This window comes from Oncorhynchus tshawytscha, linkage group LG17, assembly GCF_018296145.1.
Source record: "Oncorhynchus tshawytscha isolate Ot180627B linkage group LG17, Otsh_v2.0, whole genome shotgun sequence".
Classification (NCBI taxonomy): domain Eukaryota; kingdom Metazoa; phylum Chordata; class Actinopteri; order Salmoniformes; family Salmonidae; genus Oncorhynchus; species Oncorhynchus tshawytscha.
The window spans coordinates 13,425,079-13,441,305 of NC_056445.1; the positions used below are offsets into that span (position 1 = coordinate 13,425,079).

At 42.1% G+C, this 16,227-nt stretch overlaps 1 protein-coding gene and 1 long non-coding RNA gene across 3 annotated transcripts; both read left to right on the top strand.

Annotated features, from left to right (window-relative positions):
* The first annotated feature begins 1,555 nt into the window (after positions 1–1,555).
* Positions 1,556–5,756, top strand: LOC112216891. Its single transcript, XR_002948416.2, has 2 exons — positions 1,556–1,612; positions 2,196–5,756. It is a non-coding gene; the product is annotated as an uncharacterized LOC112216891 (long non-coding RNA).
* A 2,394-nt stretch (positions 5,757–8,150) lies between these two features.
* On the top strand, positions 8,151–15,941 carry dnai7 (dynein axonemal intermediate chain 7). 2 transcript variants are annotated; one of them, XM_024377029.2, is made up of 16 exons: positions 8,153–8,264; positions 8,574–8,591; positions 8,873–8,960; positions 9,211–9,302; positions 9,431–9,535; positions 9,734–9,871; positions 10,115–10,249; positions 10,381–10,484; positions 10,657–10,966; positions 11,068–11,194; positions 11,504–11,667; positions 12,437–12,620; positions 12,833–13,047; positions 13,284–13,442; positions 15,102–15,215; positions 15,555–15,941. In XM_024377029.2, exons 1-16 carry the CDS (start codon positions 8,160–8,162, stop codon positions 15,822–15,824), a joined length of 2,328 nt encoding a protein of 775 aa, XP_024232797.1. In that variant the 5' UTR covers positions 8,153–8,159; the 3' UTR covers positions 15,825–15,941. The 2 variants fall into 2 exon arrangements, with proteins under 2 accessions (XP_024232798.1, XP_024232797.1); XM_024377030.2 differs by lacking the exon at positions 8,574–8,591 and having other exon boundaries at positions 8,151–8,264.
* Positions 15,942–16,227: the final 286 nt, after the last annotated feature.

The following is a 16,227-nucleotide window of genomic DNA, read 5'->3' on the forward strand; positions in this document are numbered from 1 at the left end:
TACATTAATCATGGCAAAATTGGTTCCTGTTTCAATTATTTTCTTTGGTTACTTTTGCACGAGTAAAAAAACAACTAATAATTGGTTAACAATGTACAGTAGCTGTCTACAATGCAGGCAATGGCTGCTGGATGAAATTGGCGAAGAACAACCGCAGAAACTTGCAGTGGACTTCAGTCAAAACGTCATGATCACATGACAAGTTGGACAATTTTTATTGCAACACACTTTGTCACCGACTTGACAAAGTGATTGGCTCGAACGTGCCCATTATTATTTGTAGTCAGTCAGTTCAAGAGCATAAAACGGTGTTGTATCATGGTTAAATTGGTTAAATTTCAGTCACGACTCGCCTTTAAAGCTGCTTGCAATGTCAAATGCACCCAGTCAGTCATAATTTACCCAATGGGTAAAATAATTGGCTCATTCGACATTGAAGCCGACTTTAAAGGCGAGTTGAGACTTGACTGATCTACAAATCACCTTGCATCCTAAATAACTACACAATATTATTTGTAGATCAGTGGAGGCTGGTGGGCGGCGCTATAGTAGGACGGGCTCATTATAATGGCATGAAATCAAACACGTTAAACAATGGAAACCACGTTTGACTCTGTTCCATTTCTTCCATTCCAGCCATTACAATGAGCCCGTCCTACTATAGCTCCTCCCATCAGCCTCCACTGTTGTAGATCAGTCAGTCAGTCCCAATTGACCCATGTTAGATCACAGTTCTGACGCTCTCAAACACGGCCACAATGTAATTGTGCATCTAATCCTCTATGAAAACCAAATGGTCCAAACATCATGTCTCTACCATAATCCATTCAAAAGTTATTTAAGTTTTTACCCTTGTAGGATGGACAGAATTTGGGTAACTACTGTAAATCAATGGAGGCCAGAGAAAAAAAGCGGTCAAAAATCCTAGAGAGATTTACCCGGTTACCAAAACGTCACACCAGGGTAAACCTACACAGAACACGACCCGTATTTTAAGTGTTTCTAAGATCCCCTATGGGAAAAATGAATGGTGGAAAAACGATTGGAACCTTTTCCCTGTTTGACCGCTAGCTTTTATGGGTATTATGACTCATACTATGGTACTCTGTTAGGTGATTTCTTCCTTCAGCTGTCTATCATGGACTCCTGGTTTCAGCCAATCGGTGTGCCCGAATGGACATTTGGACTCTGGCCCTTCCCACTCTAGCTCAGAGTGATCAACATCAGCTGATGAGGGCGCAAAGTTTTCAGTGTTTTCTAGAAGTGTTTATGCGTTCATCTGCCATAAGAAGTGATCTTGTGTTTGTAACTGACAGTTAGACTTACAGGTTATGTCGTTGTCCTTTGTTTGAATTGTTTACGTGTCCGCTGTGCGGGGGAAATGATAATACAAGCGGAACTACGTAGCTAATACTGTTGTAACGGGGATCCTTGTTGTAGCAACACACTTTTGGAGGGAAGGCAATCCTGCGCTGCGTTAGCTAAGTTTTCATGTCATCGGGTGTAGTTCATAAAGGTTGAAGAGTGTATGTTAGGATGAAGTGTGAATTCATGCCAGGAATAATAAGTGTGAAGTTTGATTTTCTCCCTTCTGTAATAAGCAGCCAATGAGGTATTTTTTCCTTTATTCATGTGTTTAATCTGAACCCGTTATAACGCCGGTTAAACTGTAGTGTATGTAAGCACTTCAGAGTTATACCAAGCCAATAAGTCACTCGTAAGATAAGGTTGTAAGAGTGTGCTTAACTGTATTTTTCATTTGCTTTATAGTGCTCACGGAAGGTGATAATTCTGACTAAAACTACAGAATAAAGCCGCCAGTTAAAATCAAGGAACGGTTGTGCTCGTGGTTACTGAAGGGAGCTACAGTGTTTCTATGTGTGTGCTAATGTGTCGTGGTGAACTAGACTGGAGAATAAAACTCTGGATATGGACAGATCTGCCTGGTTCTTGCCAGATCGCCTGTAGTGGGTCAGACCAAAGTAGAGTCAGTTTAAGTTACTAGCGGATAAGGGCATCTTCAGCCAACCGCTCAGACAGGTCCAACTAGCCGTTTTTACACCTGTTCTTTTTCAAAGATTTCTCACAAAAACAAGGGTATCTCTGTGAAATGTCAACGAAGCACTGAACATATACCAAGCTTTTTATTTTCAAAGCCTTTTACATTTAATTCCGCTTGTGTCATCCTAATTTAGTTTTTTGCGACCCGGAAACAACTTTGAAGACGACGACCACAAAATGGTGGAGACTCATTGACCGTGTGCGAGAGCATCAAAACGACTGCAGGTGACTGCCGACTGACTCATCGACAAAATCACATTTCATCATAAATAACGACTCATTAATATTTGTAGGTCAGTCACAGTTTACCCATAATACGGGTTTGATCCTCTTGAACACGGACAATGTCTTACGTCAGAAAGCACGAGGAGCGTCACTCTTCTTGAAGTGAGACAATATGCACCCGATGTATCAAAAACAACTGGGAACTCGGAAAAATACTATTTCCGACTTCAGTGCATTCACGACAACTGAGAACTCGGGAAAAAACGAGCTCCAACCTGAAAAAAATCACTTTGAACCGTAATCCCACTCGGAATTCCATGTCGGCAACCCAGGCCTCTTTCTAGAGCTCAGACTTTGAGACCTGAAGATCACTGACGTCGAATTTCCCAGATGTAATGAAAGCACAAAAATGTACAGTACATTATGGGTTTGAACCTCTCGACACGTGCTTACATGGACCTGTGTGTCAAGATTTGGATTGTATGACTTAATTTGCCTTTGACGTTTTATTTTGATTGTATGACAAAAACATTTTTGAAAAAAGGGCATTTTACGTTATACAATCAAAATGTAACTCTTGAGATCATAAACAGTCCCCAGCTCAGGCCTTTACCTTACGACCTCGGCACTCCAGTCAAGCCCCATGGGGGAAAGATGAGGCCAAGAGGGTGTCACTTCTTGAGATGCAAAACAATATTTTAGTGCTTTTGACAGCAAAGATAGATGAAAGGGCAAATGGCTTGGAGGTCATGGTTAGGGAGAATACAATGAAAATTGAGGACATTAAAAGTGGAAGTTATCTGCCAGGAAAATGAAAAGGTGGCTGAACTCGAGCAAAAGGTGAATGAGGCGGAGAGACACCAGCGCAGGTGGAACCTGAGGCTCCATGGAAATCCAGAGCAGGCGGGTGAGGACATCAAATGCAGAGTTGTTGACATCTGTGGAGCTGTCATTCCCAAATCAAAAGCCAAACTTCAGGAAAATGTAGACAGCGTCCATCGTTTGGGAAGACTTAAGGATCAAGACAAGAGACAGAGGACAACCGTCATCTGGTTCACCAACAGATCTACACGGGATCTTCTTTGGAGGCGAGCGAAGAATTGAGAATTCCTCATCAAGCAAAAAATTTAGGTTCACGGAGGATCTGACCTCAGCAGACAAAGTGACAAGAGAGAAACTGTGGTCGATGGTGGCTGCAGCTCGAAAGGCAGGGAAAACTGCCTTTTTAAAAATGTATTTTTTATTTTTTTAAATCGGTGCAAGAGTGATCATCGATGGGAAAGAAATGTGGCCAAATCAGAACATTTGAGTGAGAGCCAGAGTCTAACTCGGACAGAACGGTCAGGCCAAGAAAAACGATTACCAGGTGAAAAGCAGCCTTTTATTATAAAAATGTACACAAACATTTGAATGAGAAAAGGCTGACCTGAGAACTGGTAAGCTAAACACTAACTATAGGTGAATAACTGCTTATTGTAAAGTCTACGCAATGTCTCCCCCTTGTGGGATTTTTTAATTTTTATTTCACCTTTATTTAACCAGGTAGGCTAGTTGAGAACAAGTTCTCATTTGCAACTGCGACCTGGCCAAGTAAGAATACTTTGGTAACTTTATGACCATTTTTGTTGTTTTTTGTTGTTGGAGAGGTTAATAATGGGATGGAAATCCTTTTGAGTTACATATCCGTAGGAAAAACTTATATTAGCATAACAAGGTTGTTGGTTGAAGTTTGTTTTTATCTCTTTGTTCAATTCATGTCAGGGGTATTCATAATTTACTCAAGCGTTAAGGCTATTTTCTTGTATTGCAAACAGTTTAATCCAGACTTTTATTTACAAGAGACTCATGCTTGTTCTTCCGATCTTTCTTTTTGGAAAAAAATCAATGGGGTAATGATATCTGGTTATCATATGGCAACAACCACTTTGCAGGTGTAGCAGTTTTAAGAGGTGCATTTAAAGGGAAGGTCATCAGTAGTAAGACTCACCACTCTGGACTTTGGTTAATTTTAACAGTACATTTCAACAGTGAAATCTTTTTATTAGGGAATATTTATGCATCCAACAACAAACAAAACAGGATATTATTTCAAGAATTTGAAGAAATTAATAGAGTTATAGGTGTATTTCAGGATATCAAAATTATCTTAGGTGGAGATTTTAATTCTGTATCTAATGTGATGATTGACAGATATCCCCCTCCTAACGGATCCAGCATAGTCAATCCTGAGTTTAATAACCTATGTCTTGGATTAGTAGATATTTGGACATCTAAATATCCTGATTAAAAGGAATTCACTTGGAGTAACAAGGACATGTCTAGACAGTCAAGAATTGACTTCTGGTTGATTTCTAATTCATTAGATAATTCTGTAGTCAAGGTATCAATTGAACCATCAATTCTTACTGATCATGAAGTTATATTCTTATCTTTAAATATGAATGGATCTGAAGTTAAACCGAATCGCAGTTATTGGAAACTCAATAGTAGACTGTTGGAAGACAATTGGAGGAAAGCCCAACTATTTAAGTCTTATGGGGAATGAATGAATTATGAAAGAAGACAAACAGCCACGAAGAGAGGTAAAGAAATTGCTGAACTTAAAAGATTGAGGGAAGATAAACTTGTTTCGGAAATATTTTCTCTAATCTCTATGGAGGACCTTTATGAAGAAGGAAAGGGTCTGTTATTCTCTTTACAACTAGAAATGGACCAAATGTATGAAGAGAAGGCAAAAGCGGCATTTGTAAGATCAAGAAGGAGATGGTTGGAGGAAGGTGAAAAACATACAAAATGCTTTTACAATTTAGAAAGAAAGAATTCTGAATCTATTCATAAGCTCAATATAGATGGCAAAGAAAATGAAAACCCCAAAAGATATTTCAAAATTTGTTTCAGAATTCTATGGTGACCTTTATACCAGTAATGCCTGTCCTACTAGTGACATATGACTTTCTAGACTCTGTCAAAGACTGCAAAATTCATAGATGAAGACTTCCAAAAGTCTTGTGATGAAATTATTTCTATTAATGAAATAAAACAATGTATCAGCAAGTTAAGAGAACAAATCTCCAGGGAATGATGGCATTATCAGTGAATTCTATAAGTATTTTCAGGAGGATATTATTGAATTTATATTTAATGTTTTTAAGGAGGCAATTGATTTAGGGGTCCTGCCTGTTTCTATGACACAGGGCCTAATTTCTGTAATACCCAAACCAAACAAAGATTCTATGATGTTATAGAAAATTGGAGACCGATCACATGAATGAACAATGATGAAAAGATACTTGCATCCATCTTTGCAGAAAGACTTAAAGAAGGTCTTGACCAAATCATTGACGATACCCAGTTTGGTTTTATGAAGGGCAGACATATGTAATAATATTCGACTAGTATTGGACTTGATAGACTACAATGAGCACATTATGGAAGATGTCTACAAATAAAATAAAGCTTTTTACAAGGCATTTGATACAGAACATTATTTTATTTTTGAGACTTCGATTTTTTGGTTTTGGTCAATATTTTCAAAGTGTAATTAAGACACTTCACAATAATAGTAACAGCTCTGTAAAATATCCCATGGAACTTCACAAAGATTCGACATTAGACGTGGAATTAAACAAGGATGCACAATTTCTCCTTTCTTATTTTTATTGGTCACACAAGTTATGGCACTTCATATAAATAAGGATAGTTTTAGGGGTATTCAGATACAAGACAGAGCTGAAATGTTCACAATTGGCTGACGACACCACCATATTTATTTGAAAGATCATAATGAAGTCAAGAAAGCTATTGAGTGTATTAATGCCTTCACACATGTATCAGGTTTATCTCTAAATATTAGGAAATGTGAATTACTTCCGTTGAAAAGATGTGACTTAAACTCAGGATGTAATATCCCTGTAAAATATGTGGTCACATATCTTGGTATTACAGTTAGCAAAGATCAGAAAGAAAGGGCCAACTTAAATTTCTCTCCTATTGTAGAGAAAATTGCAAAGAGATTTAACTCCTGTTTATTAAGAGATCTTTATCTGGGCGTGTACTTTTATCACAATCTGAAGGTACAGATGAGTTTATACCTCCCTTGCCTTGGATGTTCCTCTGTCAGTAACTAAAATGGTTGATACTAAATGATTTAACTTCATAAGGAGGAATAAACCTCATTATTTTAGAAAAGCGGTAATATGTAGCACCCAAGGTGAGGGAGGGTCGAACGCTCTGGATTTTAAAACCTCTAATATAATATTTAATATTAAATGGATACAAAACTATTTAAGAAATAAGGATTGCATCTGGAATATTATCAACAAATTGGTGGTCCAGAATTCTTACTCAAATGCAACTTTGATATTGGTAAAATCCCTATTAAGCTTGCAAACTTTCATAAACAAGTACTTCTAACTTGGAACCTCATGTACAAACACAATTTTCCCCCTCATAGGTATACAATCTGGAATAATAAAGATATAACATACAAAAACAAGTCTTTGTTTTTCCATAACTGGTTTGACAACAACATTATTTGGGTTAAACAATTATTGAATAATGGACAACTATATGATTATCCAGAATTTATTAGAACACACAATGTTACATTCACTCCTCAGGAGTATCAAATTGTTGTTAGAGCTATCCCTAAAAGGTGCTATTCTTCGTTTAGGAGAATATAACAGTACTCCAAGTTCAACTGTTGAGGATTCTGTAGCCTCAATACAATTAGAAGGAATTGACATTTTAAACTATAAATGTAATAACATGTATATAAGGAAACTATGTCAATGTGTTACTATTCCCTCTGCTAAAATGTACTGGAATGCAGCCCTAGGACAAGTGTACTGGAATGCAGCCCTAGGACAAGTGAACTGAAATGCAGCCCTAGGACAAGTGAACTGGAATGCAGCCCTAGGACAAGTGACCTGGAATGCGGCCCTAGGACAAGTGACCTGGAATGCAGCCCTAGGACAAGTGAACTGGAATGCAGCCCCAGGACAAGTGAACTGGAATGCAGCCCCAGGACAAGTGACCTGGAATGCAGCCCCAGGACAAGTGAACTGGAATGCAGCCCCAGGACAAGTGAACTGGAATGCAGCCCCAGGACAAGTGAACTGGAATGCAGCCCCAGGACAAGTGAACTGGAATGCAGCCCCAGGACAAGTGAACTGGAATGCAGCCCCAGGACAAGTGACCTGGAATGCAGCCCCAGGACAAGTGAACTGGAATGCAGCCCCAGGACAAGTGAACTGGAACAAAGTTTCGTTGTTGTCTGGTAAATATTGTATATCTAATAAGGTGAAAGAAGTATCATACGAACTCATTCATAGAATCTACCCTGTAAAGACCTTTATTATACACAGATTTAAAATAGCTATTGATAACAAATGTGTATTTGGTGATTGTGACCCAGAGACTCTTGACCATTTATTTTGGGACTGCTCTTATGTTAGAAGATTTGTGTGAGTTAGAAGATTTTATTTTAAAATAACTGTTAAGGTTAATTATGTTTTATTTTGAACCAAATGATGTGGACCCTGATTTAACTTTCATTGTTAATTTGTTTATCTTTTCATGGAATATTCTTTGTCCATAAAATTAAGTGGGCAGAGAACAAACCCCTTTTCACATTATTTAAGATAAATTGAAATATTTTTTTGAAATGATCAGTAAATTTAAAAACAAAAAAGCAACATGCACCATAAAAGTATCTAACAAATTTAAAATGAATCTTGATATTTAAAACCCCCGTCTGTTAGGTTTATGTGCTCTTGTTTGTATATTTCTATTTTTTTGTTGTATTTGTTGTGTTCATAATAAAAATTTAAACATAAAAAAAGAGAGTTCATAAACGCCATAAATCGTTGTACATGTCGCAAAGCAAAATATTGACCTACTGTGCGTGCGTTACCGTTTCCATGGTAACTTGGACGCGAAAAGAGTTGAAAGCTGACATATCCCACCAAGAGAAAATGGTGAGCAGTTTTCAAACAAATGTTAGCTACTTTATCTAACTAGTGAGTTAGAAAATGAATATCTGGTTAGGTTGTTAAGATGTTAAGTACCTAGATACAGCTAGTTGCATAAGTTACTTGCTCTGGCAACAAACTGGCTACATAGCTAACGTTAGCTAACTCTGGTTTAGCTAACGTTAGCTAGCTACTGCAATTATGATGCTGCTGCAAGTCTGTGTTTGTCTCTTTTTGCTTCGTTCAGCCTTATCTTGCTACAGCTAAATACTCTATCCCCCTAACTTTCGATTCTGTATGTTCTCTCCCTGTTAGCCACCCAAGATTGCAAAGGTATTTCTGTTAACTACTATTATGAATAGCATAATATTGATTCATGAGAGATTTAACAAGCTAGGCCTAGTAGATATAGCTAGCTAAATTGAATATAATATCACGTTCTCAGTTTCTCCCCAGCATCTCAGAGTTTAAGTTCTTTAGATAGTCATGCTCTTTACCTTCATACTCACTTTTGTAATGCCCACAACTTGCAAGAATTCAGTAGTTTGCAGATGTGTCTATGATCACAATTGATTACATTTGTTCATCAAGTTGAATTGTTGATTTGGCTCAAGTCTGCCCAAAAGAAAGGAGGCAAGCTCAGTAAGGCTGAAAAGGAGCAACTTCAGAAAGAGGAGGATGAGAGAAGACAGAAGGAAGATGGTACTGGTCATTTCTCATTATCATTCAATCCATGACGAAACCTCTGTCATATGCTAATTGTTGTATGTCTGTTTGTCTGTCTGCATTTGTACCATTTGATCTGTGTTATTGAACTGCCATTTGTATCATAGATGCTTCAATAGTATGCACAGTGATACATCAGTAATACATCAGATACACTCATGGGGCTACTTCAATAGCGTGCACTGTATGTTTGACCCATGACTCCTTTCCCCCTCTGACTGTGTAGAGGAGGCTCGACTCCTGGCTGAGAAAGAGGAGCAAGAGAGGCTGGAGAGAGAGAGAAAGGAGCAGGAGGAGCATCAGAAACTGGAACTAAAGGTATTTCCTTTTTATTTCCTTTCATTCATGGTTATCGGTGTGTTTGTGTACAGAGAGGGCTCTTGAAGTTAAACCTGTCCGTAATGTTCTAATGAAAAAGAGTGATCATTGCTTGCTTTCTGTGACAGGACAAAGATCGCAGAGAGGATGAGCTGAACGAACTGCGTCATCTAGTGGAAGAGAACCAGACTGCAGTCACCAAGTGGGAGACTGACTCCAGAGCGAAAGCCAAGGTGTGTGATTGTTCTAAAGCTCTAACTCAGACTTTTGTGTAGTTACTAAGATATTAGCTATGCTACTCCGAGCCTTCATGTTATGGTTTTACCAGACACCGTGTCCAAGAGACTACCGTAATGGCCTTGGTAGATGTAGATAAATAAATCAGATGAGCCCCATTTGACATAGTTAAACACCGCTCGTTTTCTCCCTAGTGGGACAGGTACATGCGTTGTGACGGGAGTCCAGACCCGTCAGTCCAGCAGGAGATCAACACCTTCATCAACCTGTGGTGCGAGGACCCAGAGGTCGAGATCAAACCGATTCTAAAGGAGTGTGCCCTGGCGCTACGGGTGGGTTTACTATTAAACACCAGGGTAACATTATGGAGACATGAAACAGGAGAAGGGGATTCTACCGGTTCTGAATGTGTCCGATAAGAACGCTCAATTCAGTTTTGCACTTGTTCCTGTTTGAGCCCACTTAACGGGACTCTGTCAAGAGCACTTCTATTTGAGACCGGTATCGATCTGTATAAGGATTCTACCAAATGAATGATGAACATAAACACGGCTGCACTTCATCTCCGCCTGCAGCTGCTAGAGGAGCTGGAGGGTATGCTGAGGGATGAGCCTGAACCAGCTGATGCCCTGAGGTACCAGGAGACCCTCCTCTCCATCCAGACTCTCATCCAATCCAAACTTGACCACAGCACTGAGGAGATACTCAAGGTAGGGGTACTGATGATGTTTAAGACATGCAGAAAACATGTCTGACAGTTTTAGGAAACGACTGTATTTAAGTTTTGTAATGTAAAATGAGCATGTTTTGCTGAGGTCTGTGTGTTTCTCCCTGGCCACAGTGGGCCAATGCTCATTCAGACATTGAGACGGGGAACATGCAGACAGTGGTCCAGGATGACATCATCACACTGTGTCTGTGGGCCAACCTTAACAAGAACCCAAGGCACGTCACAGACGTATGTCTGACTTTCGTTTTATTCACTTCACACAACTAGAGACTTTCTATCTAGTCTCCTTGCTAAGAGTCTTTTTCTACTCAAACCCATTCTTATGGATGTGTTGGGTAAAGAAAAAACAGAACAATTTAGTGTCTCTCTCTCTCTGTGGCTCTCCAGGTTTAAAGGGTTCCAGTTCGAGGAGGTGGGACTGGGCTTTGAGCTGCCCAAACAGCTGGCAGTCAGTGACGTCGCTGTGAGAATCCTCCACACCCACTACGACCACTTGTCTCACCTGGCTAACCTGAAAAGCCAGAACCCCAGCAGGATGTCCCTGGGCCTGGAGACCAGGGAGGAACTCCTTCTGGAGGGAGCGACCCCCGTGGGGGAGTGTGGGGAGACGGAGGGAGATGGTGACAGGAGAGGGAGCACACAGCAGGGAGGTGCAGAAGAAGAGGTGCAGTCTGTCAGAGGGTCTGAAGGCAGGAAGGTAAGCTGGAAACAAAAAGGATGAATTAATCAAATTTTTAAAAAAGTGACATAGGCTAACGTCTGTGTGCGTATCCATGTGTGAATGTGTATGCGTGTCAGAGTGCGGTGAGTGTGATATCTATGAAGGAGGAGGGGAGGAGTGGTCAGAAGCAGCTGGAGGATGCCCAACAGAAGCTGGAGGAGGATGGGAGTCAGATAGATACAATGTTAGAGGGAGATGACTCAGGTGAGAGACTACAACTGGCTCAGAGGACAAAGTGGTCAAATAACAGTCCCTTTATATATTTCACTGTTCTGTTTGGATTCTTTTTAGTGTCATGTTTAGGGTTGCAACATTCCTGGAATCAGGAAAGGAATAAGTAGGAAATCCAGAAGTCCTTCAAACAAGATTTCTGGGAAAAAAATTGAATTTGGGGAAAGTCTCCAGAATTTTGCAACCCTAGCCATGTTACTATAAACACAGCTTGTGAATTAACCTGCCCCTTTCATTCCATATTGTGATTCCCATGTTCACCTGTACGTGTGTCTTGTCCAGGTGAGGGAGACTCCACCCCTACCCCGATGGACCCAGTGATTGACAGCTATGAGGGTCAGGTGGTTGACCTTCAACAGTACACACCCCTGGGAGGAGTCTTCTACTGCGATGTCTTCCGTCTGCCGCCACAATCCCAACAACTCAATGGATGGGAGATGAGAGAGGTGAACCAAAACCACCAAGTACAGCACCTATGCTGAACAAAAATATAAACGCAACACGTAAAGTTGTCACACAACACAATGCCACAGATGTCTCAAGTTGACGGAGCGTGCAATTGGGATTGCCTGCAGGAATGGCCACCAAAGCTGTTGGCAGATAATTTAATATTAATTTCTCTACCATAAGCCACCTCCAATGTTGTTTTAGAGAATTTGGCAGTACGTACAACTGTAGACCACGTGTAACCATGCCAGCCCAGGACCTTTACACCTGGCTTCTTCACCTGCGGGATCGTCTGAGACCAGCCACCCGGACAGCTGATGAAACTGAAGAGTATTTTGTCTGTAATAAACCCCTTTTGTGGGGAAAAACTCATTCTGACCTCCTGGGCCTGGCTCCCCAATGGGTGGGCCTATGCCCTCCCATGGCTACGCCCCTGCCCATTTTTGTGAAATCTATAGATTTCGGGCCTAATTTATTTCAATTGACTGATTTCCTTTGAACTGTAGCTCAGGGAACTCAGTGAAATTGTTGCATGTTGGGTTTATATTTATGTTCAGTATAGTTCAGAAAGTGCCCTTTCTGACAGCAGTTTCCCTTCCTACTCCATGGACTTTCACTGGGCACCCCGTCTGTGGGTTACTGAATGTGTAAACTCCTTGATAAAGTATATGATGCATTAATCAAGGGGACTAGATAACCTTGAGGAAAGTAACAGAACCAGCTTTATTTCTCTGAGTTAACATCCGTGTCTCTCGCCCCAACCCCCAGCTGTTGGACACAGGGTTGCAGCCGTTCCCCTACCCCACAGAGCAGACTCAGATCCAGGGCTCTGCCTCCATGAAGCTGGAGGACAGTGGGGTCTTGACCAGTCCCCCTGTAGGGGTCACAGTCACCCTGCCTGACTCTGTCCTATTCCTGGAGGACCCCCAGGTGGCCCGCTGGGACCCTGAAGGTGAGAGACACCTGGAGAACTGGATGGGCTCCACATGGTACTGATAGTGATTCAAGTATTTAACATATGCCAGAATCTGGGGGGGGGGCACTCTACCCAGAAATTACAGAACTTTCAGATAGAAATGTGTGGAGTTGACATGATTCCCTTTTCTACATTATTGAGAGCCATGATGTCTAGTCAACACATCTAAAAATTCTGTCAATCAATAGGTCAGCACTGGAAGACCGACTGCATCAGTGAGACGTCGTACGACCAGGCAGAGCGGAAGATCTCGTTCAAGATGGACTCATTCTACGCCTTCACGCTTCTACAGGACTCGTATGCCAACATGCCGTTCCAGAGCTGGGAGCTCAGACCACTGGGCCAGGACTCTGCCCTGCTCACCATCACCGCAGCCCTCACTGAAGTCAGCATCACCATCAAGGCAAGAACTCGCTATCTGTCATGCTCCATCTCCTCCAGACACTGTTGGGTGCATCTCAACAGTTTAAAATGGCTTCCTCTATTCGTGAACATTCCTCAGTGATTCATATCTGGGGAAACAGTATTGTGGAAATCTAAACAATGTTTTCAGTGGTAATGAAGGAAACAAGGCTATTATTGTATTGAGGAATTACCCAAATCCATGAGATAATGCATCCTGATTCATCTCTCTGACAGGGCAGCAAGTGTATGCTCCAGTCAGACCAGGAGAGAGGACTGAACCACATCCTGGGCCAGTGGATGAGTTCCTCTGAACTACAGAAAGCCATGGTCAGCGCCGGGGTCAACATCTTCGTCAACCAATACTCCGACAAATATGTCAGCGTAAACGCAAAGGTGAGTGTCATCAGCATACTGTGAATTAGATGATGCATGATGTTGCACAAAGCAATGTGGGCACACAATTCATGTTGCTTGTAACACTGTTGAACCTGTATAGCAACAAAAACCTAAACTCAGCATAAAAAGAAAATGTTATTTTCAGCAAACTTAACATGTGTAAATATTTGTATGAACATAAGATTCAACAACTGAGACAAACTGAACAAGTTCCACAGACATGTGACTAACAAATTGAATAATGTGTCCCTAAACAAAGGGGGGGGGGTCAAAGTAAAAAGTAACAGTCAGTATCTGGTGTGGCCACCAGCTGCATTTAGTACTGCAGTGCATCTCCTCCTCATGGACTGCACAAGATTTGCCAGTTATTGCACCAAGGCACCTGCAAGTTCCCAGACATTTCTGGGGGGAATGGCCCTAGCCCTCACCCTCTGATCCAACAGGTCCCAGACGTGCTCAATGGGATTGAGATCCGGGCTCTTCGCTGGCCATGGCAGAAGACAGACATTCCTGTCTTGCAGGAAATCATGCACAGAATGAGCAGTATGGCTGGTGGCATTGTCATGCTGGAGGGTCATGTCAGGATGAGCCTGCAGGAAGGGTACCACATGAGGGAGGAGGATGTCTTCCCTGTAACGCACAGCATTGAGATTGCCTGCAATGACAACAAGCTCAGTCCGATGATGCTGTGACACACCACCCCAGACCGTGACCACCCAGATCCCGCTCCAGAGTCCAGGCCTTGGTGTAACACTCATTCCTTCGACGATAAACGCGAATCCAACCATCACCCCTGGTGAGACAAAACCGCGACTCATACTTTTTTGCCAGTCCTGTCTGGTCCAGCAACGGTGGGTTCGTGCCCAAAAGCGACGTTGTTGCAGGTGAGGTCTGGTGAGGACCTGCCTTACAACAGGCCTACAAGCCCTCAGTCCAGCCTCTCTCAGCCTATTGCGGACAGTCTAAGCACTGGAGGGATTGTGCGTTCCTGGTGTAACTCGGGCAGTTTTTGCCATCCTGTACCTGTCCTGCAGGTGTGATGTTCGGATGTACCGATCCTGTGCAGCTGTTGTTACACGTGGTCTGCCACTGTGAGGACGATCAGCTGTCCCTGCCGTCTCCCTGTAGCTCTGTCTTAGGCATCACACAGTACGGACATTGCAATTTATTGCCCTGGCCACATCTGCAGTCCTCATGCCTCAGGCACGTTCACGCAGATGAGCTGGAACCCTGGGCATTTTTCTTTTGTTTTTCAGAGTCAGTAGAAAGGCCTCTTTAGTGTCCTAAGTTTTCATAACTGTGACCTTAATTTCCTACTGTCTGTAAGCTGTTAGTGTCTTAACGACCGTTCCACAGGTGCATGTTCATTAATTGTTCATGGTTCATTGAATAAGCATGGGAAACAGTGTTTAAACCCTTTACAATGAAGATCTGTGAAGTTATTTGGATTTTATGAATCATCTATGAAAGACAGGGTCCTGAAAATGGGACGTTTCGTTTTCACGAAAAAAAAGGAGAAAATACAGTAGGTTGGGGTGTAGAAACGTCTGATGCGGTATCTTTCTCCTCCCTTGTAGGACCCTCAAAATGTGAAAATCTGGTTAGGCTTAAATGGTGTTGTTGAAAAGCTTGTCATAACATTAACCTTTTCTCCAGGACCCTCTGATAGAACACACTGTGTATGAACAGATGGCCCTGCTCTCCTCTGCATTCGCCTTCTCCTGGAGCCAGTGGAACACGCAGTGTGGCCATGAGCGTCTGGTGCTGCAGGTACACTCACACTTAGAGATGCATACGGTTTAAACACACTCACACTCTGAGTCCTTGGATAGAGGACCTCCCCAGAAAGTAACAGAAGTAGCTTCAGAATCAGGAAAGAGCTGCAGTGCATATAGGGGAAACACTGAGCTAGTTGACTGGACAGACTAGATTTGGTTGAGATTCACCTCTAGTACTGACATTTCCTTGCACCTGCATAGTACTTTGTCCGTGCAGATGGACAGGATATTCACCCTACTATTGATACCTTCTCTCCAAAGTGTGAGAGCACCTAGCAGCCATCCCAGTGTCGTTGTGGTGTGTGTACAGTAGGATTAACCTCTCTCCCAGGTGTGTGAGCACCTAGACCCGGTCCCGGTCCGAGAGGACTCGTGGTGTGTGTACCTGCTGGGGGCCCGGAGGAGCCAAAGGCTGAGGATCAAGGAACACAGTGAGGCGTTCTCTCCAGAGCTGGACCCCGGCAGCGAGTTCCACTCCACCTTCCTGCACATGCTCCGAGATGGCATGTCCCCCGCCGGACAGGAACGACGCTCTCACCACCTGTTCGTCGACGCCGTGCACAGACTGCTGCGTGCCACACGGCCTCTCACATACTCCTGACTACAGTAGATACTAGACCCCCAAGCTCTGTCAGAGTAGCCAACAACCACAGATCTAGGATCAGATTTAACTATTCCCGATCATAACTTTAACCATTAGGGGGAATATGTATATCTGATCTTGTATCAGGTAGGTTAGCGGCAACTTCAACCTACTGTGCGGAACACCGTGGGTATGACAGACTGCTAACTGTGAACTTTAACCCTTACAACAGATGGACCCTCATGTAAAACCACAAAGCTTATTTCTGTAGAATAAAGTTCCTTTATTGTGTAAAGTTGACTCCCCCTCTTTGGAACATACAAAAGTGGATGAATTTCATAAGTGAGCACTTAGAGAAGTAGAGTAAAAACCATTTGTATGAGCTTGTAACAAAACGCTGGTTATAACACAAAGACGCAAT